Genomic DNA, 23,668 nt, shown 5'->3' on the forward strand with positions numbered 1-23,668 from the left:
ACTTCAGAGGTAATGTTCATATGTTGATTAATGGTTTTCTTTCGTTTTTGATGTACTGCAGAATATTTTTATAAAACCCCAGGCCAGGAAAATGACCTTTATGTTTTTCTGTGTTTTATCTTCAGCTACTTTGACACAAAGGCATCTGCTGTGATGCTCACACCTTTGATAAAGTCTTGCGAGTGTCAGCTTCCTTTTTATAGATACAAAAATATGTAAATGTACTGATCTGAATTATAATATTTCTGACTGTCTGAGGCAAAATTTCCCAGATTTAAATCGAATTGAATCGAATCGTGGATCGAATAGATTCGGGACCTTGTGAATCGGAATCGAATCAATTCTAGAAATCAGTGACGATACCCAGCCCTATACAAGACTGCTCAAAGACGTTTGACCATTAATGCTTCAATTTTATCCATCCATCCAATTTAATTAATTTATCTTTATTATCAGGCTGTACCACAAACTTTTAAGGTGGTGGTAATTAAACCATTATTTTAAAAAGTCCTTAATCGATCCTTAATTATAGACGGATTTCTAAACTTGCTGTTATTTTTAAAAGTTATTGAAATAGTGGTATTCAAACAGTTAGCTGATCATCTGCAAAGGAATGGTTAGTCTGAGGAGATTCAGTCAGGATTTAGAGTGTATAGCACAGAAATAGCACCATTGAAAGTCAAATGATCTTGAAATTGGACTGGTGTCTGTGCTCATTTAACACGGCTGACCACAGTATTTTACTACAGTGATTAAAATACACTAATGGTAGCAAAAGAACTGCATTGCATATCTTTATATGCAAATTTGTAGATGTAAATCTACTAATTTTTAGATGGGACTCTTCTTCACACACAAGTTAGTCACGGAGTTCATTAAGGTTAAATGCTGGGACCAATACTTTTTACATTATAAATGATTCGCTTAGGTAAAATTATTAGAAAAAACTGCATTCAATTTAATTGCTCTGCAGATACCCAGCTGTACTTATCCAGGAAGCCAAATGATACAAGTCAACTACACTCCAGGCATGTCACAGACAAAAGCCTGGATGAGCTCTGATTTCCTACTTCTAAATTCAGATAGTCACCAAATCAGACAACCTCCGTTTTAACCAGATAATTACTTTAAAGTGCATTACGTTGGCCTGCAGTAACACTGTGAAGGATCTTGTGGTATATTTTATGTCCTTCAGCATGCACATTAAACAAATATGTAGGACTGTCTTTATTCATTTCCGCAGTATTGCTGAAATTAGAAACATCCTGTTTCAGATTGATGCTAAAAAGCTAATATCAGGTCCCTCTAAAAGCTCTCTGAAAAGCCTTCAGTTGATCCAGAATACTGCAGTGAGCGTACTAACTGGGACTAAAAAGAGAGAGTATATTTCTCCCATATTAGCTTCTTTCCGTTGACTCCCTGTTAAATTCAGAATTTAAGCATGTTTTAAAGATGTCATAGTGTCTTATTATCCTAACAGAGCGCTTCTCTGTCAGACTGCTGGCTTGTAGTACTTGTAGTGCTTAGAGCTTGTAAAAGTAGAATAGGAGGCATACTCTTCAGCTATCAGGCCCCTCTACTAAGGAATCAGCTCCTATTTGGCAGACAGATACTCTCTCTACTTTTAAGATGACTCAATTTAGCACAAATGCGTTGTGTCAGAAGAAATTTTGCCTGTTTCTTGATGTTATCAGCTACCAGTTTAAATTGTATGTCATACAGAGTGGAGTGTGAGGACCCAAATACCAGATGCAAAGACAGTCAGACTGAAATAAACAAAAAGTGAGCAACTTGTTGAAAGCTAATGACACATTTGAATAAAAATGAAAAGTAAAGTACATAGAAAACGGCAACTACTTGAAACCTGAACTTGAAAACACACTAAGGCTAGGAAACAACAGAGCTGGGGAACAGTGGGAAGGATGAACAGCAGGGCATGAAGAACAGACTCAAGAACACTGCACGAACACATTATTCAAAATATTTTTATTGAGTATTTGTGGGTGTAGTTTACAAAGAAAAAAAGAAGATGAACAAAAACACAAACTGTTTACAATGAGCACGAACACATTAGACCAATCAGGGACCAAATAGAATATTTAAATAACTAGAAAGTTAAAAAGCTCAGACACAGACGCAGAACTAAAACAGTGTAATCATCTTAGTTATACTTTTATTTGGCTACTTCAGCATTTTTACACTTGAATCCCTGATTGTCTATTTATTTCTCTGTACAGTCTATATTCTTCTTTATGTATTTCTTTGTCATTCCCTTTTCAGGTGCACTTATTTCTGTTTTTCCAGACATGTTAAGCTATTCTTTGCATGTACTCTTGACTACTGCAAAAACACCTCTGGGGTACAATTTATCCCCATATTGACTGCTACATTTTCACTTTCTTTTTTTTTTTTTTAATCTTGCAACTGTACTAGCAGCAGTAATCACGAGGGCAGCTGCTAAAATTCCCAGCTAGACTGCTCCTTTGGCATGTTGACACAAGCGTTTAGCAGACACTGATGTGTTAGCCTGCTATCATTTCAAAGGTCTGGACCAATTATAGCTCAGGATGGCCTGATGAACTACTGGAGCAGTGCTCAGTTTCCCAGAGCTGTCGGTGTAATAGTGGATAATGTCATTCCCCAGCTGTGCTCTTGAACGTGTTCTTGATGCCTTGTCTTTTTTTAAAGTTTTTCACTTTCCCCATTTTCTGTCTGTGACATATAAAGCAGCATCGTGAAGACCAAAGGTCACCTCAGATTAGTGTAATTGAACGAGGACTCGAACAGACTGCCTTGCTTCATGTGGCGTGTAAATGCATGTTCTTTACATACAGTTTATATACATGTTTATGTATGATACTATGATAGTGTGCATGCTTAGGCTATAGTCAAGCTTTTGTGTGCGTGTGTGTGTGGGCAGGGGGTCATGTTTGGCTGTTGTGCATGTGACTGATAAGGCCCTCGTATTTCACTTTTCTAAGGCCCAGTCTGAACACTATAGCAGTTCTCCCAGCTCTGTTTCCAGTCTGAATATCTAAGTGAGTGCCTCCACAGATATAGTTCAGATTTGCTTATAGGGTCAAGGCCCGATGCTGGATAGGTCTCTTTGTGCTTCGTTTATTTATTCATTTAACTCTAGAAACTCTAGTAACCTGTGTCATGTTCACAAATTACGAATAATTTTGCAGAATTTTGCATGAAAAAACTGCTAAATATGTAATTTAAGACTGTGAGACATACAGTGTTACTATTCTAATTAATAGCCTTACACTGCTTGTTACTGAGGAGATGATGCATGCATTGCGTTATCTAGACTCTATCTGAGGAATGCATTAGGCACTGCTTATCAATTGCCCTCTGTCAACCAGTGATGAGTTATACATTCTGCAACCGTCTTGGATTGCTTTGATGTAGCTGAGAAGAGCCACTAACAGATCCACAAAATGCACACAGAAATGTGCGCAAAATGGTTCATTTCACTATGCTGAGTTTCAGTGAATTCATAAGTATTGTTGCAATAGTAGGGAATTCCTCCAGGACTGAGCATCACTTGGAAGATAAAAAGCAGAATAGTTGAAAATGTTGTCAGTATATTGAGATCTGACACTATTAAAACCAGAACATTGAAAATAAAACATGTGATCACTACAAATTTGACAGATGCAGTTCAAATTAAGTCTGCTGTGTGTGACAAATCTAAAAACTTATCCAGGTCAAATAAGTATGTGTGTGCCTAAAAGTTTGTTTTCTTTACATCACCATTGGAGCTTCTTGTACTTTTGAACCAGAGGCCTATTTTATAAAATAGTCAGTAGGTTCAAAAGAGCAGATATCAAAATTAGAGAATGGTTAATAATTTGTAATTTTTGTCTTATGGGTGACTGTAAATGCCCATAATTTCAAAGGAATATTATCTGTGGGTATAACACTAATATTTTATTCAAATACATGTAAGGCCTTCTGTAAATTGCAGTGGTCAGAACTGGAGAAGACTAATGACTGTAGAAGAAAAGATGCTTGCTGTTTACTGTGCTAACTGCTTTCAAAAACCAGTAGGTAGTAAGCGTAGTGACGACTGTAGTGATGTTTGGACCAGTTAGGATTGATCACTGTAGAGTCAGCTTTTATTTAAATTCTCTCAGACAACAAGAAATAACTTTTAACCAAATTACCATGATGGCAAATGGCAAACCCCAATTACCACTGATGAATATATTGTGCTGTGTTACAAATAAAACCAGGTCTAAGAAGCTGATGGTTGCATCGGCTGCTAATGAAAGAAACAAAACAATTCGACAACGCAGTCAAACCTGGACATGCGCTTTGCTGCAGGTTCCTCACTGTTTGTTGAGGATTTGTATAAACACATGCAGAGCTGATGAAGTCACATAGATAAAAGCTTTAAAAAATAACAAACAGATACTGTATTTAATTCCAAAATCAAGATTAAAGGTGTTTCATTTTCACATGAGTGCCGGTGGTGAAGACATGCAGGGCGATTTGGAGAAGGTAGTGTGTGGATTTGGTGTGCCTGGTGCTCTTCACTGCAGTGTACAAAAAGTCATTTGTTGTAACCCTGACAACCAAAACTATTATATTCATCTTCACAGAACCTGCGTAACACTTTGTAAGTTATAAGGGGAAGCAAGGCCTCACACAGTTTTGTTGTCTTTTAAGACTGTTGGTACCTTCATTCCTATAATGTGAGATTGTCTGCTTGTGATATATTAGAACAATAAAGTAGCTCTAAAATTGTCTCACCTCTTATCTTACTTTGCCCAGGCCTATATCAGTTCTTCTTCTAAATATTCTGTCTATGCTAGGCATCTCAAGTTAGAAAAATGATGCTGCTGAAAGGTTACAATGGTTTCTGCTTGTCTCCTTACTATCTCTACATTAGACACCAGATTTTCACGTTAGACACTATTTATTTTGAGCTCTCCACTACAGCTCAGCATCTAATCTAACCACATGATGTGTTTATAACTGTAGAACAACAGGAGGTTCAGAATAGGTTTCAGGAAAAAACGAGCAAGGAATTGCAGATTTAGTGGATTGATGGCACTGTGTGTTGTCTTTAGCATTTAGTCGCACTATAGTTTTCTGTAACCAACCACACTGGCTTCTGTGCATTGGGGAATGTGGTGATGAGCCTAGGAAGTGAAGAGCAGCTGGGGGAAATTATTTATGAGCTATCTTTTTCCTCAGGAGGAAAGATTCATCAAATTCCTGTTGGGGAAATGGCTTTTCAGTTTATTCAGGATTAGCCTTCAGGGCTACTAAGACTCTGTCTTAGTCTTTCTTTCTTTGCTTTCAGTGTTTCCCTCTTTACTCGTTTTTCTACCCTTGTCCACGCAGTTTAAGTAATTCGTGTACTTCATATCTGTAGCCAATTTAGAGTGACCAGTGAATATAACATATGTCTTTGGACTGCGGGAGGAACCCTGAGTACCCAGCGAAAGCCCACCCAAGGGGAGCTTTCTTTCTGTGAGGTTTTGTACTGAACACTGACTTAAACTACATTGAATGCATTCTATAGTGTTTCTATTTCAAATTCAGCCAGGGACCTTTGCTGATTATCATTCTCAGGTATATTTTCACACACCGATGGCAACTGCCTGACTTAAAAAATAAATAAATAAAATAAAGCTCTTGACTATTAACTCAGGCTCATTGCAATCACACCCTAATTTCCTCTGTAATAAATAAGCAGAGAGCAAAGTTGGGACCCAGCAGAAATACAAATGTTATCCTCTAGAGCAGGGGTCAGCAACCTTTAACACCCAAAGAGCCATTTGGACCCGGTTTCCACGCAAAAGAAAACACTGGGAGCCGCAAATACTTTTTGACATCTAAAATGAAGATAACACTGTATATATTGTTTTTTTTTCCTTTATGCTTTGTGTGAACAACTAAGGTGTGTTGCTTATGAAATCCATGAAGTGCTACAGAGAAAATTACATTTTATTTATGTAATGAACACATTTTGAACTCTTAAAGAAATATAACAAAACGGAAAGACACCCAGCTGAACTAAAATGATCCATGTAGCAAAGAAAAACTGTGGCTGTAGCTCAGGTGGCAGAGCAGGTCAGCCACTAATCAGAAGGTCGGTGGTTCGATCCCAGGCTGCCTCCTGGCTGCATCCCAAATATCCTTGGGCAAGATACTAACCCCATGTTTGCCTACTGGTGGTGGTCAGAGGGCCTGGTGGCACCTGTGTCCGGCAGCCTCGCCTCTGTCAGTGCGCCCCAGGGCAGCTGTGGCTACAATGTAGCTTGCTATCGCCAGTGTGTGAATGGGTGAATGACTGAATGTAGTGTAAAGCGCTTTGGGGTCCTATGGACTAGAAAAGCGCTATACAAATGCAGGCCATTTACCATTTGTGTACTGCCACCCTTATATCGCCTTTGGGCTTTTGGAGCTTTGACCTGACTTTTAAAAGAGAATTGGAAAAAAGCACTATGCTACTAAAAAATTGGAAAATAAATATTTGCAAAATTGGAGTTGACGTCACGCCGCAATGCATTGCGATCGTGGCTCAAGAGTTGGGTGTTCGTCTTGTAATTGGAAGGTTGCCGGTTCGAGCCCCGGCTCGGACAGTCTCGGTCGTTGTGTCCTTGGGCAAGACACTTCACCTGCCGCCTACTGGTGATGGCCAGAGGGGCCGATGGCGCAATATGGCAGCCTCGCTTCTGTCAGTCTGCCCCAGGGCAGCTGTGGCTACAACTGTAGCTTGCCTTCACCAGTGTATAAATGTGAGAGTGAATGAATAGTGGTATTGTAAAGCACTTTGAGGGTCTCGAAAAGCGCTATATAAATGCAATCCATTATTATTTATTATTATTATTGTGGGAGCGCGGCGCCATTTTCGGGGTCTACAAATCAAAACAAACACACTGTTGTTGTGTTGGAACGACGACTACAAGAAAGATGCTTCCGCGAGTGTGACGCTTATTTTGAGCGACGAAAAATAATAAAATATAATTTTATTTTTATATTTCAATATCACAATAATCTTCCAATTTAGAACTACAAGTTTAAAAAGAACTAATACAAAAAATACACTTCAGCTAAATACTTGTAATTTATTTTCCCAAACCATGCGGAGCCGCAGTATAAGGACTAAAGAGCCGCATGCGGCTCTGGAGCCGCAGGTTGCCGCCCCGTGCTCTAGAGCATGTGAGTAATAGTAGGGCTGTGCTGGAAAACAACTCTTAAGGTGAAAGAAATCTGCTTTCAAATCACTTAGCAAACACATTAATTGCTGTAAAACTCTCTTTTTTATGTAATGTCAGCAAAAGCTTAAGAAAAAAAGACAGAGACAAAAAGACACACCATTGTTTTTGTCCTGCGTTTACCACAGCATGGAGGGTTGTTGTTCTCTTTCTGCTTCTAACGTAATCTCTGAATGATGCTCACATTACAGCAAGATGTTTCACGCCCCAACATGGGGATCTGAGGACCCAATTAATATTCAGTGCAAATATTACTATCTGGTATCATAGCAACAAGGGCCACTGTACTGGTTGTGTAAAGCTGCCAGTGAGATTTTGCAGGGAGGGAACGGGAGGGGTAAAGAGGGAAGAGACGCATACAGTACATGCAGTAACAGCAGTCACAAAAGGGCAACATATCCATGAAACGTTTGGCTCTTTCAGTGCCACAATTAAATGTACATGCAATTTTCTCACCACACGCTGACTGTGTGACTGAATTATGAACTAATTTAAGGAGCTGTGGCATACATTGTCCACTTATCCTCCATGCACAATAATTGGAGGCAAGTAATATTGTTCATTATTTTCGTAACGTGTCACTTTTAGCAGTCAATGTTGGCCCTTAAAATTGTGAAATGCGTCACAATTAATTGTCTAACATGTTAGTATTGTAATATTACAGTGGTGTGATTAGAAAAAGAGAACTGAGCTCTCACGAAACAGGCTTTTGTTCACAATCGCTTTTCAAAGACGAGAATGCCAATTCAACCTGTTTTCATCCTGATGAATATGAACGGTATCCCAGATTTGAGTTTCCAATCCAGCTCTGAATCTCAAATAAAATGCCGATGATCACTTCTGGCATCAGCATCTGGCTCCAGACTTAATTTAAACACACCACACTGACCCAAACAGACATTGGCATTGTGTCTAAAATTAGTTTTTCTCTCTCCTCCCTGTCAGTCTCACCCCAGTAGAAGAAGCAGTGAGGTAGATAAAGTGACGGGCTGCTCCCTGCTAACACTCAAACATTAATTCTATTTTTCTGAATACATCCTTACCTTTTCCGCTATTTGCATATGTCGGTATGTTGTATACAATGTAGCTGTCTGCAGAAAATATACAAAGGAGACATGATAATGTGATGTGTTTACTGATTTTCACTGTGTCGCCATGGCAGTAAGAGAGAGTATTGTGATATGGATAGCATATGTTCAGGTGACTTCGCAGTGCATACAGTATGTGAAAACCTGTAAGTCTGAGCATCTGTCTTATGGTGTTTGCATATAGTAAATGTGTGTGTGAATGGTGTGTGTCTTTGGGGTGGGGAGCGTTACAGTAAACTTATATTGTTATACTATCATCCCTCAGAACTGCCGTATGTTTCAATATGGTCAGAAATATGACTTTTTACCATCTCCCCAGAAGCTATCAGTCACTCATTAAAGCACTCTGTAATCTCCTATAAGACTGACTCTTCTATACATCACACTATAGTATTTCCACAAATGTCCTCCCTTATGAATAATTGAAGGAAACTGAAGCCTGAACTTGTGCCTGAGGCAGAGCAGGCACTTGTGTTGATCTGCCAGGGTCTTTTTAAGAAAGCTGTGTTGGTAGGCTTTTCAGTGATGCTGGCAAACAAATGCGAGGTATCACCAGGGATGCTGAAGAATGTAAGCACGTTTTCTTATAAACACACCGTGAAAACACACCACAAGGTCACAGGGGGTTGTGTCTCTCAGGGGTTCATTAAAATCCACTGTATTCTCTGTTTTTATGCTATTTGGGTGTGACTACAGTCAAATAGTCTTCACACTAATTGAGTGGATCAGTTACATTAAATGCAATATCAATTGTCCTCAGGCGTTCCCTGCTTGACAGAAACAAATCTATGCAAGAATATTTTGTTCCAATCCATTAATAGAAGCTAAAGGTTAGAGATAAAATTTGCAACAATACTCATATTTTCTGGGCTATTTTTGTCACTCCCTGAAGAAAAACTCAAATTACTTTACTTTTTTAAAACGTTTTTTTACTTTACCTTTGATCAGGTGGATAATAGACATGATTGAATGGGCAGTCCCCATTCTATCCATAGCTAGACTGGGTTTACCGCTTGCTCAGTAATAAGAAAATGAAATCCCACACCGTGCTTACACCTTGAACACATCTCTTTTTTTTCTATGATTCGTTCATGGTGTAGATGTAAATAAAGTTTTTGTCATGGCACTCAGCATCATGATTAAATTGAGTAAGGTTTTTTAAGTGTCAAGTAATTTCAAATGGATTTTTTCAACAGATTTAATAAATATGTACACATTTGTACATTTGGCTAGCAGAAACAAATTGTTTCTGTGCAGCATCTCACAAATAGTGTCTGCAACCTAAATGTACAGTTGTTGTAAATATACAACACTGAAAGATGAGTGCAGATGAAAGAGAGGAGCGGGGAAGCAGATGAGAGATTATTTTTAAAGGTGAGGATTACTCAGCAAGTGAAATTTGATATGCTGGAAATTTAAATCTTATTTCACTCACTGGGCCCATGTCCTCATTTGAGGTTTGACAGTGTTTTAGTAGATAAAGGTGAATGGCTTGGACATTAATTGAGCTGCGGTTTCGGGGAAGGCTTCGATGGGGACTGGGGGTATACCAGTTTTGTGTTTCAGAATAAAAGTCTTACCCTCTTTAGGGTCTTTAACTTCAATATAAAGAATCTTGAGGCAACTGTTGTTGTGATTTGGCGCTGTATAAAAACATGTGCTAATCAGAATTGAGACACTTTGTCAGTGTTGTTATTCTTATTCTTATTATAAAAAAATATTATCATGGGGGCATAAGTGTGGAACAATATAGGAGAAACAGAGGCAGTGCGACCACTTGTTCTTATTGATTTTTCTCTTGTTTTCTGTCAGGGAAAGGGAGATTCTTTCGTTTCCGTCTCCCAGCCTTACCTCTCCTGGGAATCAGCAAGCAGTCCCTGCCCCAGGAAGACCCTGATGCCGTCATGGTAGACTCTCCTCGCTACAGTGACGGCTCAGTAGCAACACGCGACTACCAACTTCCCACCACTCGAGAGAGCTGCAGTCCCTCTTACGCCAACGACACCCGTGCCCTCATCGGCCCCAGCCACTGCTCAACCCCTGTGTCTGGGCCTTTGGACCACTCGTCGCCTAAAGGCCCCTGGGACCGGATGTACCCGGACCAGGCCGTTGCCCAGACACAAAACCAGAGCCAAGAGGACACGCTTATTGCAGCTCCATCAATCCCAGGCCTTACTCCAACTGCCTCCAGAGAGAGTATGTGCAGTATTCGCAGGGCCTCTTCTGTACATGACATGGAAGGCTTTGGGTCCAACTCTAAGATGGTGTTCAGGGACCGGCATGCCAGTGAAGGTAAGAGTGTCCTTTTATACATTTTCAGATATGCATCAACAGTTCCTGAACTGTATATATGGTATTACTTAATGATCACTTTGTATTTATTTTAAATGCCTTAAACTGTTAAACAAAGTTTACATTAGTTTACATTAAACTGCAAAGTGGTTCACTGGTTGATGATGTCTTGTTTATTGATTTGTTGAATTGATGTGATATAAGAAAGAAACAAATGTAATTGATATTTTATTTACAGATCTAATTAATTACTAAGACTAATCCCTGTGATCCTAAAATATCAGCTATGTGGGGTTCTAGTGAATCCTCAGTAGATGGTCACATCTATAATCTGTGGTATTGATCTTCCACCTTTTGGTCCTCATTTGGTTGAGGGTAGAAGTGACCCATACTGGTCCTGTTTCCTGCAGATCAATCAGTCTCCTCCAATTGCCTATAATTCCCATTTAGATACATTTAATACGTCTACTTCCCTGTAATGCATTGTTCACAGGGACAGTAGCGGGTCGTTAACGGCAACCCCCATTTATCATCATAGACACCCACAAATTCTTCTCTCACCTCCACTCCCCTTTTTCTGTCTTCTCCCCCACTCTGTTGCCACCTTCACAGATAATGGTCGCAATATCAAAGGTAACTAACGGCAACCTGCTGCATTTTCAGATCGTGAATAGCGGCATGTCTAATGATACACGTGTACATGTCAAAGCCGGCTTGTTGCATGAGTTTTCCCACAAAAGGTTCATGTTGTATGCAAATGCCTCAGCAGATGACTGTGTTTGTAAGTTCTTTGGCCTCGAAAGACACTAAATGACTACACGACCTGCCTAAACCTAACCAGCCTCTGTAAGTGCTCACTAAAAAGAAAACACAGTAACCTCTGCACATGCTTGCATGGAAGCAGCACGTTAAACTTCTCTCCTGCTTGTTGTTCATTGGAGAGGATAAGTTAATGCTTAAGAAATGATGCCTCCTACTGTCTTTAACCTTTGCTTTCTTGTGTGCAAGCTCTGGATCTTGTCTTTGTGAATGGAAAGAAACCTGACTGTTTGCATTCTTAATTGAACTGTTGCAGTGCTATGTTGAATGCATAGTACAGTACATATTCAACCAGGTTCTTTAAAAGTCATATGCTCTTTGTAATCAAATGGAATACACATTAATAGCAACATTAGCATCATAGTCTGCCCTTTTTAATCCTCTAAAGGTTTACTGATAGAGCCCCTGTCAAGCTCTATTTACTAGTAATGCCACATTATTGATATGCTTGTACCCGAGACTACTGACCCAACGTCCCAAACACCTTTCCATAATCCCACTTTCTCCTTTACCTCCTATTTCTTCTCTCTCCTGGTTGGCTAGTATCTCGCTCCTGGATGGCTGGGGGTATGGCTTCAGCTTTTTTCTTTTCAGTTGTTTTTTTATGACGGCTTTGATGTATCCTGACTGTGGCATGTATTGAAGCTGCGCATGCAATCTTTCATCCTCAACTGTCTGTTTCTCTGTCCTTGACTCTCAATCACTGTGCTTTGTGGGGTGGGCAGTGTATCCTTCCTCTGCTGGTTCACGCAGCTGAATTAGCAAACTTCTTGTTTTCACTTTTCTCACTCTCATTGGGCCACATGTCAGTTTGTGTAGCGCTATCGCACATATCCGTTTTTAATATGATTGTGTTCTACTTACAAAGTGTTCACTGATCATACTACATAATTTTATCTATACAGTGAGTTCACTGCACTAGATTTGGCAAACTATGGGAACTTGCACTCTCTGATTGCACATTAAATCATTTCTGTTTATTCACCAACAGTGTTGTTCATTATGTTTTAATGAGAGGCTCTGAAAGGCTGTACAGTTTATATTTCAGCATCTTTTGTATTCTCGGTATTGTGTTGTGGTTGAAGTCACTCCAAAACTAGGAATCACTCCATGCTCACTACCCATGTCGCAACTACTTCCAAATAAACACTACTGACAGTGCATAACAGATCAACAAGAGCCCAGCTATAAAACAAGATACGGCATCTTCTAATAATAACACCCACCCTCTGCCGTGCTCTTTTTTCAGGGCCACTCAGCCAAATCAAATCAAGCCTGCTTGGCTCAACTTCCGACTCCAACCTCAACAAGTACTCCACCATCAACAAGATTCCCCTGATCACGCTCAACTTCTCAGAGGCAAACAATGATAAGAAGTGCCCCTCCCCTCCATCCTCTGAGAAAACTATCATCGCCCCAAAAGTCAAAGATCGCACTCACAATGTCACAGACAAAGTCACACAGGTAAGGACGTGAGTCAGTTTCAAGTTTGTGAATGGGGAGAAAAATTGAGGGCCTGTAATTTAGAATTACAGGCATAAAATGATCTGTTGGATCCTTAAAATAATAATAATAATACTACCTGTGAGAAAAACCTGCAAACGCAACAAAAATGTTTTCATTGGATTTACATCCTGTCAGCCTCATTTTCTTCACTTGTGCCTTGTGAGTTTCTATTCTTTCTATTTATTTATAGTCCTGTATTCCTATTGATTAGTTGACAGTCTGTCTGATTACGTATGTTCTCTGGCTGTGTTCATCCCCCTGCCTTTGATGCCAGTGCTTTTCCACTGCGTGGTTTTCATATATTGCTCAGGCCAGTTTTAGTTTTTGGATTACCTTGTTCCTTCGGAATTATCCAACCTCAGTTAAACAGTGCTTGCTGTGTGTTTGGTCATCTGAGGACTCATGAATTTGGGTCTTCAAACTGTTATGGACAGTGCGAAGGGAATAAAACATACTACATCACTGTTTTCATTCTTGAAGAAACAAGTAGTAATTTCAAGGTTTTTGCCTACATAAAATAAAAACAAATGTATCACCCACACAAACAGAGACAGCACTGCAATAAGAATAACAACATAAATAGGACTACTCAAAAAAATCAGGAATAGACTGAAACGTCTTGTTGGGCCCTTAGTCTGTATTTATTTGTAATGATTTTACTAATAAAGTCTGTGCAGACTGGAGAACAGTGAGATATTAGAATTCTAATATAACGTTCATCATATTATCATTTATGATCATCACAAATCAGACTTGGACAGATTGAGCACTTTATCAGCAGATTGCATGCACACTCCCAAATGCCCTCAGTCAGCATCAGGATGATTAACTGAAATTCAAGGGATCTGATACGTAAAGCATTGGAGGTGTCTGTAGCTCACGGTGGATAGCCAAGTGTTCTCTTACAGCTGTCAGACAGCATCCAGAGCTCAGGCTATATTTCTAGAGTTACGAACAGTGTAAGAGGTCATTCTCACCTTTCCTGCCAGGACTGAGAGGCATGGAACTATAAGTTAATGTAGTCCTAGGAGTAGGCCAGTGCTGCTTGAAACTACTGATTAGGTCTCAGTTTTGCATTTTGCCAATTAATGGTGTAACAGATAGAGGACACAGAAACTGACCCCTGTTTGCGCTCAAAGCCAATTTCGGCTGCAGGCCTTACACTGACGCCAGAGGCAGAGGGACCACAGAATGGCACAATGTCCTCTCACACAAGTGCAAAGTCAGAGAGGGCTTAATATGGTTTTAATTGACTTGGGTAACATGTGGTAGAATACAACACCTCGGAAGAGCTGCTGTATGAGAGTGGTGAAAGCATCAAGAAGCTTCATAATTCCTAGAATATAACTGTAAAATATACTTTTCCTATCCTATCACTTTCCTTTACAGCTTAGATTGGTAAGCGGGTTTCTGGACACCTGACTTTGACAACCAAGTGACAGAAGATGTCTTGAAAGCAACTTTGAACTCATCAGAGTTTATTTGAAGTTATAATTAAAGCATCTGAACAGATACACTCTCTGTTGGCCTTGGTCGCCTCACAGGTACTGCAGCCAGATGGTGGCTTAGCCCAGGAAACTGATCAGCTAAAAAGGAAAGCAGACTTGCACCTCACAGGCTGTTTATTACATTTTGAACTAATCAGTGCACGTGTGGCTAGCGCTGTGCGATACGACCAAAATCTCATATCCCGATATAAGAATTCTATCATCCCGATAACGATATAAATCACAAAAATGTAACATTTTCTGTAAATTCTGTGAATCTCGGGCAGCTCGACTTGCGGGAAGTGTTTCCAGCTGCTCGTCATGTAGCTGGAGTCGAGTGTTTCAACCGATGCATGAAACTATACATTTTAAGACATAGGTTGTAAAGGCCGCCGTTTTCTTTGTATTTATTACAGGGCGTGCTGCGGGGACAAGCCTGTTCTAACGTTTGAGTCTAAGGTTTATTTTTTAGCACCTGGCGGCTCTTTTTAAATTCTCATCCGTAAATAATCTGCTCTTTCACGTGATTCAGTTTATTTTGAAAAGTCTCAACAGGATCTTGAGCTTTATTGTGAAAGGTTTATGTGGAACATAAACAAGCGGACTCGCGATGGTGTTACCGTCGTTGCAAAAGTTTTGCGAGATCCCGAGTTTGTTTTGCGAGATCTCGCAAAAGTCTGTCTTAATTTTTTTTTCTCCCATGTCCCCAGCGGGGCTCCGTAGTTCTTGCTAACCACAACGCATAAAAACAGGCGCTTGTCCGTCAGTAGTGTGGTTATATAAAATATAAGAGAAAGAGAGAATTTTAAGAAATGAATATAGCCACTACAGTGACCATCAAAACGATGAAAAAATATTGCCATAAACAGTTTATTTTGCGACACCACAAAACAAACGATAGTGTAAAATGAAACGATAGATGTTTTTATATCGTCATCCGATATATATCGTTATATCGAACAGCTCTACATGTGGCTCATCCCCATATGAGGCTCAAATGACCGCATCTTAGCAGTTTATACTTCTTGCGGTTATCTGAGGTGGAATCTTGAGTCAAATAACAGTCTATGCACTTATAAATGATATCTCAGTGTGCACTGTGCAGACCAGAAAAACCAGAAGAGGGGAGGGCTAATGTTTATTTGTGCTTGAGACCGAGACACACACAGAATGCGCTTTCCATTAACCAGCAAGAAAGAGTTCGTTTGACCAAGTGCACATGGCTACTGTAACCAGGTTAAATAATTAAGATGGGATCATTAATTTAGAAACAGATGTCTACAACACTTTGATCTAGAACTGTCACTCTGACAAATCAGCCAACTTTCTCAGGATTACCAGCAGGTTGTGGGATCATGTGAGCGATCGGGCCACAATCGTCCTCGGTACAGCAAGTGTCAGCTTTTCTCAACATTTATACTCCTTCCTAACAGAAATCATTTTACAAGAATGGGAATCTAAGGTGTTATTTCAAAGTCAACAGTAATTAAACTCTGAGTTAAGACCATCACTTTAAGCATCCAGCTTTAATGAAGTGGCAGCTTGATGAATATTAGAGCGCATTCCCTTTGACTGTCCTTTGGTTTCTGATCGATTTCAAAGGTTATCCCATATCAGAGGGTAAAAGCGTTTGACCCTCCTCCCAGAGGGATGGGGTTTTTAATAACCAATTCAATTATTAATACCACGCCACATTGTGCTATACGTCATCCTTCTGTTCTCCGGTCCTACCTCCCCAGTTACAATGGTTAGAATAGAGGGGTGACAGGGCACCGATAGAGAAGCAATGAAAAATATGATGAATGCCAAAATAAAGTCACTTAAGGCCCTCCCTTCTTGTTTCATTCTCGTGGTCACTCACATACATCACATCATAATTGTATCTTTACCTTTGTAGTGCATGCAATTTACCTCCACACCCACCCATCAAACCTACCCCCTCTGCCATAATCAGCAGTGAAAATGAAAATTTGTAGCTATTGAAGTGTTGAACACTTAGATGAATAGCTGTACCCCTGCCTGCACCTATAATTACCTCCAAGTCACTGAGACTCTTATCCGAAAAAAGTCCCATGACGCTGCTCTAATATTCATGTTAAAAGCTATTAGGTTCTGTAGTTTATATGGTGACTGCAATAACAGAGATAATTATGTTGACATTCAGGCTTGCCGGAATGGATTATACCTCCAGTCTTGATGATACATTTTGACATTTTTGCATGCTCTTATTTTTCTATATGCAGTTGATGCATCGTCATTTTATTTTGGTTTGATATGTTCAGTTTCTGTTCTTATAAACAATATTCTTATCTTACAAATAATCATAATAAAAGGTATCACTCCCTCAACTGAAGCTTCAATTTTAAGAGTTTCTGTAAACAGGCACTGGAGAAGCATTTATTTATTGGAAATCATGCCTAAAGTAATGTGCAAGATGTTCTTGTGGATGACAGATAATGGTGAAGTGCATTACATCTGAATCTATATGATGTACAGCTGCATTATTCACACAGCGATAAATCTTTTCTTTTGAATTTTACTTGACCTAATCTAAAGAAAATATACATTTTGTTAATTCCACGGCTTTGCGTATAAGGGCATTATTTAAAAAGTCCTTATCAGGTCTTACAATTTCAGATGAACAATTGATGACTTATTACATGTTGTCTTTATGATATCAAAGCCAAAATAAAACTAAGTACACCCCATGATTCAGTATCTTGTAGAACCACCTTTAGCAGCAGTTACCTGTTTACATCATTACTTTAGTTCAATGAGGTTTGTGGCCATTTGTTTTCCATGTGCTCTGTAACATTGATGTAGGCTTTAACCTTCATTTAAACATATTCCAGTATTCCTTATCTCATCTTATCCTAAATTATCTTTCATAAAATATGGCATGTCATTGCTAGGATGTTATCACTTACAGTCTAATTTCTTGGCACTCTCCCACAGATGTTGGATAATCAGGAGTTTTGTTTTGTTTTTTTCATGTGGGGTTGACAGATCACATGCACCTTCGTCTGTTTTCTTCTGTTTCTCGTAGCCTGTTTGTCTTTTTCATAGCAAATTTGATTTCAAACTTAATTAAAACTAAACTTTTTTAAAACTTGAGCCACAGTGACTTCTTTAGGATAGTGAAGATATTCCTCCTGTCATCTGAGGCTTCTTCAGTTTTAAAACAACTGATGGAGAGTCCCAGGAAATTAACCCTTAACCCTCAGACCAGGGGTGGGCAACTCCAGGCCTCAAGGGCGTCCTGCAGGTTTTAGATATCACCCTGGGTCAACACACCTGAATCAAACAACTAGTTCATTACCAGGCCTCTGGAGAACTTCAAGACATGTTGAGGAGGTCATTTAGCCATTTAAATCAGCTGTGTTTGCTCAAGGACACATCTATAACCTGCAGGACACCGGCCCTCGTGGCCTGGAGTTGCCTACCCCTGCCGTACACCAACGCCTTGGGGGTGGTGCTGAGGGTCAATGACCCACTATTAATCATGCGGGTTATCACATGAACCAAGATGTGAAAAAAGGCGGGGTCATTACCCCCTCCAGAACAAAGGTGTGAAACCTCTAACATTACAAGGCATCACCCGACCCCACCGTCATATGAGCTGTAGAGGTCACCTCGATGGTTTGTCACAGTGGACGTAAATGGCCTCCTTTACTCCAAACCGTCTTTCTTCTCAGTCCAAACTGTGGACATTGTGTACTATAATTTTTCGCACACTGCTTCTTCATTTTAGCTTAATAATTATTCATCTAACTTTATATTTACCTTACTTTAAGAGCTGCTAAGGACAAGTTGATTTTTAATATGTACTGATATTTATCACCATGACTGTATGCAATTCCACTTACTAGTATGCCCAGCAATGTAAGAGAGCAGACATGCAAACGCTTAGTGTAAATATTTTCAAATTTTCTTGTATTTAACTAAATTTCTCAAAAAACAGAGCATATTTAAGATTGTTAAGTGCATGCAGTTCTTAGATTTGTTGCACCTTCACAAAGTAGAGACTCAAAGTGGCAAATAATAATAAGTTCTGACTCTTAATCAAAAACAATGCTCATCCTGTATTTCCTGTGATGCAAATCTTCTTACAGACTCTTTGAAATGTCCATGTAGTTAAAATTTTAATCCTTTCACCTGACCCTTCACTCTGAAAATATTGCTGATGGTGTCGTAAAACAGAAATAGAAATTGAAAGCTTCTCCCAGGCACTGCAAAGGCAATCAGTGAAGTCCTCAATAAAAACAAATTTGCAAAGAATCTGCAAGAAAAAGCACCGTATTACACTTTTATTTCCCAAAATGTGTGTGTATTTGAACACAGATAGCGAATGTTAAAGGCAGTAAAATTTTAAAAGTTCTCTTTGTTTTTCACTAGGTTCTTTCTCTGGGTGCCGATGTGCTTCCTGAATACAAACTCCAGACACCACGGATGGATAAGTGGACCATTCTTCACTACAGTCCATTCAAAGCAGTTTGGGACTGGCTGATCCTGCTGCTGGTCATCTACACGGCCATTTTCACCCCCTACTCTGCTGCCTTCCTCCTCAATGACATTGAGGAGCAGAGGAGACGGGAGTGTGGCTATTCCTGCTCGCCCCTCAATGTGGTTGATCTGATAGTTGACATTATGTTTATAGTGGACATACTTATAAATTTTAGGACGACTTACGTCAACACCAATGAGGAGGTGGTCAGCCACCCAGCCAAGATCGCCATCCACTACTTTAAAGGCTGGTTCCTCATAGACATGGTGGCTGCCATCCCTTTTGACTTGCTCATCTTTGGCTCAGGATCTGATGAGGTGAGGATTTATTTCGTTTATCAGTCAGTTATCAACCAGGCAGAGTTGGAGATGATGACAGTGATGATCGAGTATCTGACTGCCTTTACAAGAAAAGCACTTGAACTCACAGAATAAATCACAACTCACTCTAAAGGTCTTTTAGAACACGAGATAACATTGGTGGGTTCATCCAACCCTATTTGTGTCCTCTCCCAGTCTCCAACCAGGGATCTTTCACCTGTTAGGCAAATGTGTTAACCACTACACACTATGGTCACTAGTATCTCAGTTCATCTTGAGGTGAATGTCGTTCAGGTGATTGAGGTCATTACAGTTCAGCAGTAACAATAGTATGTATGATCCTTCTTCTTCTTCCCTTTAGGGGTCACCACAGCAGCTCACTGGCTTTCATCTTGCCCTATCCCTAGTATCCTCCTATTTCACACAACCGTCTGCATATCCTTCAATACGTCCATGAGTCTGTCTCTCTGATTTCACTCATTTCTAACTTCTTCTACTGACTTTCATTCATCTTCTCTCCAGAGCATACCTTCCTGTTACGTTTCCTCTAGATCCACAAAGACAGTGCAGCTCCTTCTGATCTTCTCCATGCTTCTCCATCAATACTCTCAAAGCAATCATCACGTCTGTTGTGCCTAACCCTAACCCCATCTCAACATGAGCCCATACACATTACACATTGATCGTCGCCCCTCTTCTTAACCTAGCGTCTACAACTCATTCTCATTGCTTCATGACTCATCAGCTTTATCCATCTGTAGTTCTTACATCACACTCATTCTTGTAAATCGGTACAAGATTGTATTACATGCTCTAGCTAAACAGTTCACTGCCCCACAAGTATGTTATCTGGACTAGCTGCCTTTATGCTCTTTAACCTGCTCATTTCCTCCTTACTAATCTTCTGCACTTCCAGATTCACTAACTTTCCTCCATCTTCCTCTCCTACTCATTTGCATAATTCAGCAGCTTCTTAAAGTACTCCGTCCATCTCTCAACACACACTCTTCCAATTCAATTCAATTCAGTTCAATTTATTTATACAGCTCCAAATCACAACAACAGTCGCCTCAAGGTGTTTTATATTGTAAGGTAGACCCTACCCTACATACTACAGAGAAAAACCCAACAATCATATGAACCCCCTATGAGCAAGCGCTTTGGGGACAGTGGGAAGGAAAAACTCCCTTTTAACAGGAAGAAACCTCCAGCAGAACCAGGCTCAGGGAGGGGCGGCCATCTGCCGGGGTTGGTTAGGGATAGAGAAGTCCAAAGGAATTTTTAAAAATGCTGTACTTAATATCCTCTTTGTCCTCTTAGATACAGATTGACTCTTTGTACAGAGTCACATTTAAATAAGTACAGAACACATTTAAATAAACTTAATCAGTAGATTAATGAGTGTGTGGGGGGGTAATTTTTACCTGAAATAGCTTTGTGAAACCTAAATTGAAAAGAACTCTTTTTTTACACCATGAAGCTGCTGAGCATCAGTCCTGCCTTAGTTACCCCTGTGTCATCAGGCTACACTTTGGGCAGTCTTTTTTTTGAGATGTTATCTTGAATGCTTAGACTCCCAAACCAATCTGACACTTCGTTTTCGCATCTGCTTCCCTCCACTCTCTTTTCATCAGAGACAGACTCTACGGCCCCAGGCCATCCAAATCTTTTAAAAAGGTCTGTGCCTGCCCAACGGCTCTGCTTGCAAGCAACTGTACGTCTGAGGGAGATGGCATAGCAAACTCCCGCTGCTGAGAACGGGAAGCAGCAGAGGACATAATTACTAGCATGAGAATATACAAAAAAAATCTGTTTAAATGAAACATTTTTTTTAATTACATAATTACATACATCAAGGTTCATTTAATATTTAATAGTAAGAAAACATTTTAAAAGAAATACAATATTCCAATCCTTTACTGCCCCAAACACATGCATTTCTCTTGTTTCTAGAGCGGGTCTGATTCCCAGCCCCTTCCTTACATTTTCAAATCAATCCAGGAGCAAATCTGGCAATGCAGTCCATTGCAATGTGTGAAAATTCCAGGTTCCACGATACGCAAAGCAATACCTTCAAAAACACACATAAAATCAGGATATATCCAGGATTAAGGTGTGTATTAAGAGCAAGGTCCTGATCTGATGTCAGCCTACTGGTTTGCCAAGTCTTTATTTACCATTAGGTGTGTGTTTCTTTGAGGAAGTACATGGCTAGAGGCCACCAGTGAGTGGCGGGCAAGGAAAAAAGAGCAGACAGCTGAGCGACACCACAGCACAACATACGTCCTCATCATACAGCCAAATGACTTGTGCAGTGACAGGATGTGTTCTACTTACAATTTGCGTCCACAGCACACAGTGTCAGGATGAGGCAAAAAAAAAAAAAAGTTGTATTTTTACCTCCTCCAATCAAGAGAAGCTGAAAATAACACATCCATGTACATTTTTAGCTCTGGTCTTTAAGGTGTGTTATTTTAGCTCACTGTGCAGAAACGGGAACTATTTTTAGCCCTAATTTCATGCACTTTTGTTGCCTGGAAACCACATCTGACAATGTGTTAAGAGTTTTGTTGGGTCTTTTCTGCTGATTTTATTGGGTGCATATTCCTGGGTGATATCCTGCTTTGATTGGACTTGGCTGCAGGCTGGCACACAAAAGAAAATGATGTGGCTTCGAATTTGCCTGCAGGACTTGTTTCAACTCCTCCATCATTTTCATATCAATGTCCTGTTGTGATAAGATCAGATAGTTTGCATATTATGTCCACATTCACATGGATATAGTGCCCACATTTGACACATTTGCAAACTATGGAGGATCCCTGAAAAAAGTGAACCTAAACCACAATTCAAATGTCATTTACCTGAAATTCTGGGCAGACCACTGTAAACTCGGAACAAAGCCAAAATGTCAGGGTGCGTGGGTGGTTACATACATCTCTTCCGTGCCTGGTAGTAAATTTACATAAACACTGTGCTTCCAGTGTGTCTAGCTACTTCATGACAGTTCCACAAAGTTGATCATATTACTGTATCTGCCCTTCTGAAAGAGACATTTGTGATTACAAATATTAAATTAACCCTTTAAGGTCAAGTGAACAACACAAGCAAATCCTCTTTTCTATAACAGATGTCCTGTGAATATTTTCATGCAAATCAAGTGAGGCGTGTGTAATGGATTGCTTCCCGGCTTCACATTCTGTCTCCATTCAGAGGGTAAATGTGCATTGTTTTCCCTTTGGTTAAAGCAGACTGTACAAAAATGCACTCCAACTCCATTATGCTGTAAAACCTGCAGCAGCGGCTGTACTAAACAAAGAGAAAGGAGGCAGATTCGTTGTAACAGGCAGCCCCCTCAGTCTCGCTTGTGCACACAGGAAGAACAGACAGATTTGTACTTGAAATTTTTCTGCAACTGTTCACTCAGACAGTACTATAGTTGTGGATAATATGTTCTCTTTATAGATCACATGAAGAAGGGAAACATTTGGGTGATTATTGGCTTGTTCTGTGCCGTGCAGAGCTCTTGTCGGATAGAAGGAATGTGACCACTTTGAAGACAGAAAGTTATATCACACCCTTGGTTGACTCTTGGGTTTTAAAAGTGGCCAGGGGAGCCTGCAAAGCCACAGTGGCAGATGACCAGAGGGTTATTTTCTGGATATTTTTCATATAGTTTGTTCCTAATGTTAGCTTTAGCTTCACTCTTAGCCCCAAATGCATTCAACTTACTTTAAGATTTTAATCAATTTTACACATCATACGGCATGCACTGTGTCATCTGTGCAGGTCACTCAGAGTCACTTGCATGCTGGATAATTTGAAGCTCATCTGTTTCTATACAAGATTCATTCACTGTTCACTGTGTTGTCACTGAAAGGGAACACTGCAATGACAGATGGCTGTGATTTAGGGGTGAGATTGGAAGAATGGAGGCTCTTTAATGGACCCATCAGAAGCAGCTACAGCACTCTTCCTCACCATGATGTAGACGCACTCTTTCTCATCAGTCATTTGCTTTCAAAACAAAACAACAAACAACAAGCCCCCTTCTTACTTTTAGTGCTTTGAATAATCAATGTCGTATTTGCTTTCACCTGCACAAGAGGTAATAAAACAATAGGCAAGCACAGAAGTGACGAAGCACAGTTACTAAGGTTTGTGCTTCTTTAAGGATATTAAGATAATTGCCAGGTGTGATAGGGAGTGGTTGGACCTATTAGCATTTTCTTGTACTGTGTTTACAGATTGCTCCACACTAATAGCCGCTCCACTCTCACGTTACACACTCTGTATTCATTGTGTCAAAAATGGGGACACATTGGCACACTGGCTTTGAGACTTTGATGGGGTTCCAAGCTGCTGATATTTTTTGTTTTTTTAAGCTAATTTTGCCATCATCATATGCAGTTAT

General features: G+C 39.9%; 1 protein-coding gene across 5 annotated transcripts in view; it reads left to right on the forward strand.

Moving 5' to 3' along the window:
• LOC146361039 (voltage-gated inwardly rectifying potassium channel KCNH7-like) overlaps window positions 1-23,668 on the forward strand; it is a 79,401-nt gene that overhangs the window by 30,881 nt on the left and 24,852 nt on the right. For 2 of the 5 annotated variants that reach the window (XM_084922469.1, XM_084922470.1), the window contains exons 4-8: window positions 10,139-10,618; window positions 11,231-11,251; window positions 11,981-12,004; window positions 12,687-12,901; window positions 18,826-19,251. In XM_084922469.1, the coding sequence (XP_084778595.1) occupies window positions 10,139-10,618; window positions 11,231-11,251; window positions 11,981-12,004; window positions 12,687-12,901; window positions 18,826-19,251 (1,166 nt within the window). The remainder of the gene's footprint in view (window positions 1-10,138; window positions 10,619-11,230; window positions 11,252-11,980; window positions 12,005-12,686; window positions 12,902-18,825; window positions 19,252-23,668) is intronic. The other 3 variants (XM_084922472.1, XM_084922471.1, XM_084922473.1) reach the window with 3 other exon arrangements.

This window comes from Perissodus microlepis, chromosome 23 (assembly GCF_051167445.1).
Source record: "Perissodus microlepis isolate ML-2025 ecotype Zambia chromosome 23, ASM5116744v1, whole genome shotgun sequence".
NCBI classification, from domain to species: Eukaryota; Metazoa; Chordata; class Actinopteri; order Cichliformes; family Cichlidae; genus Perissodus; species Perissodus microlepis.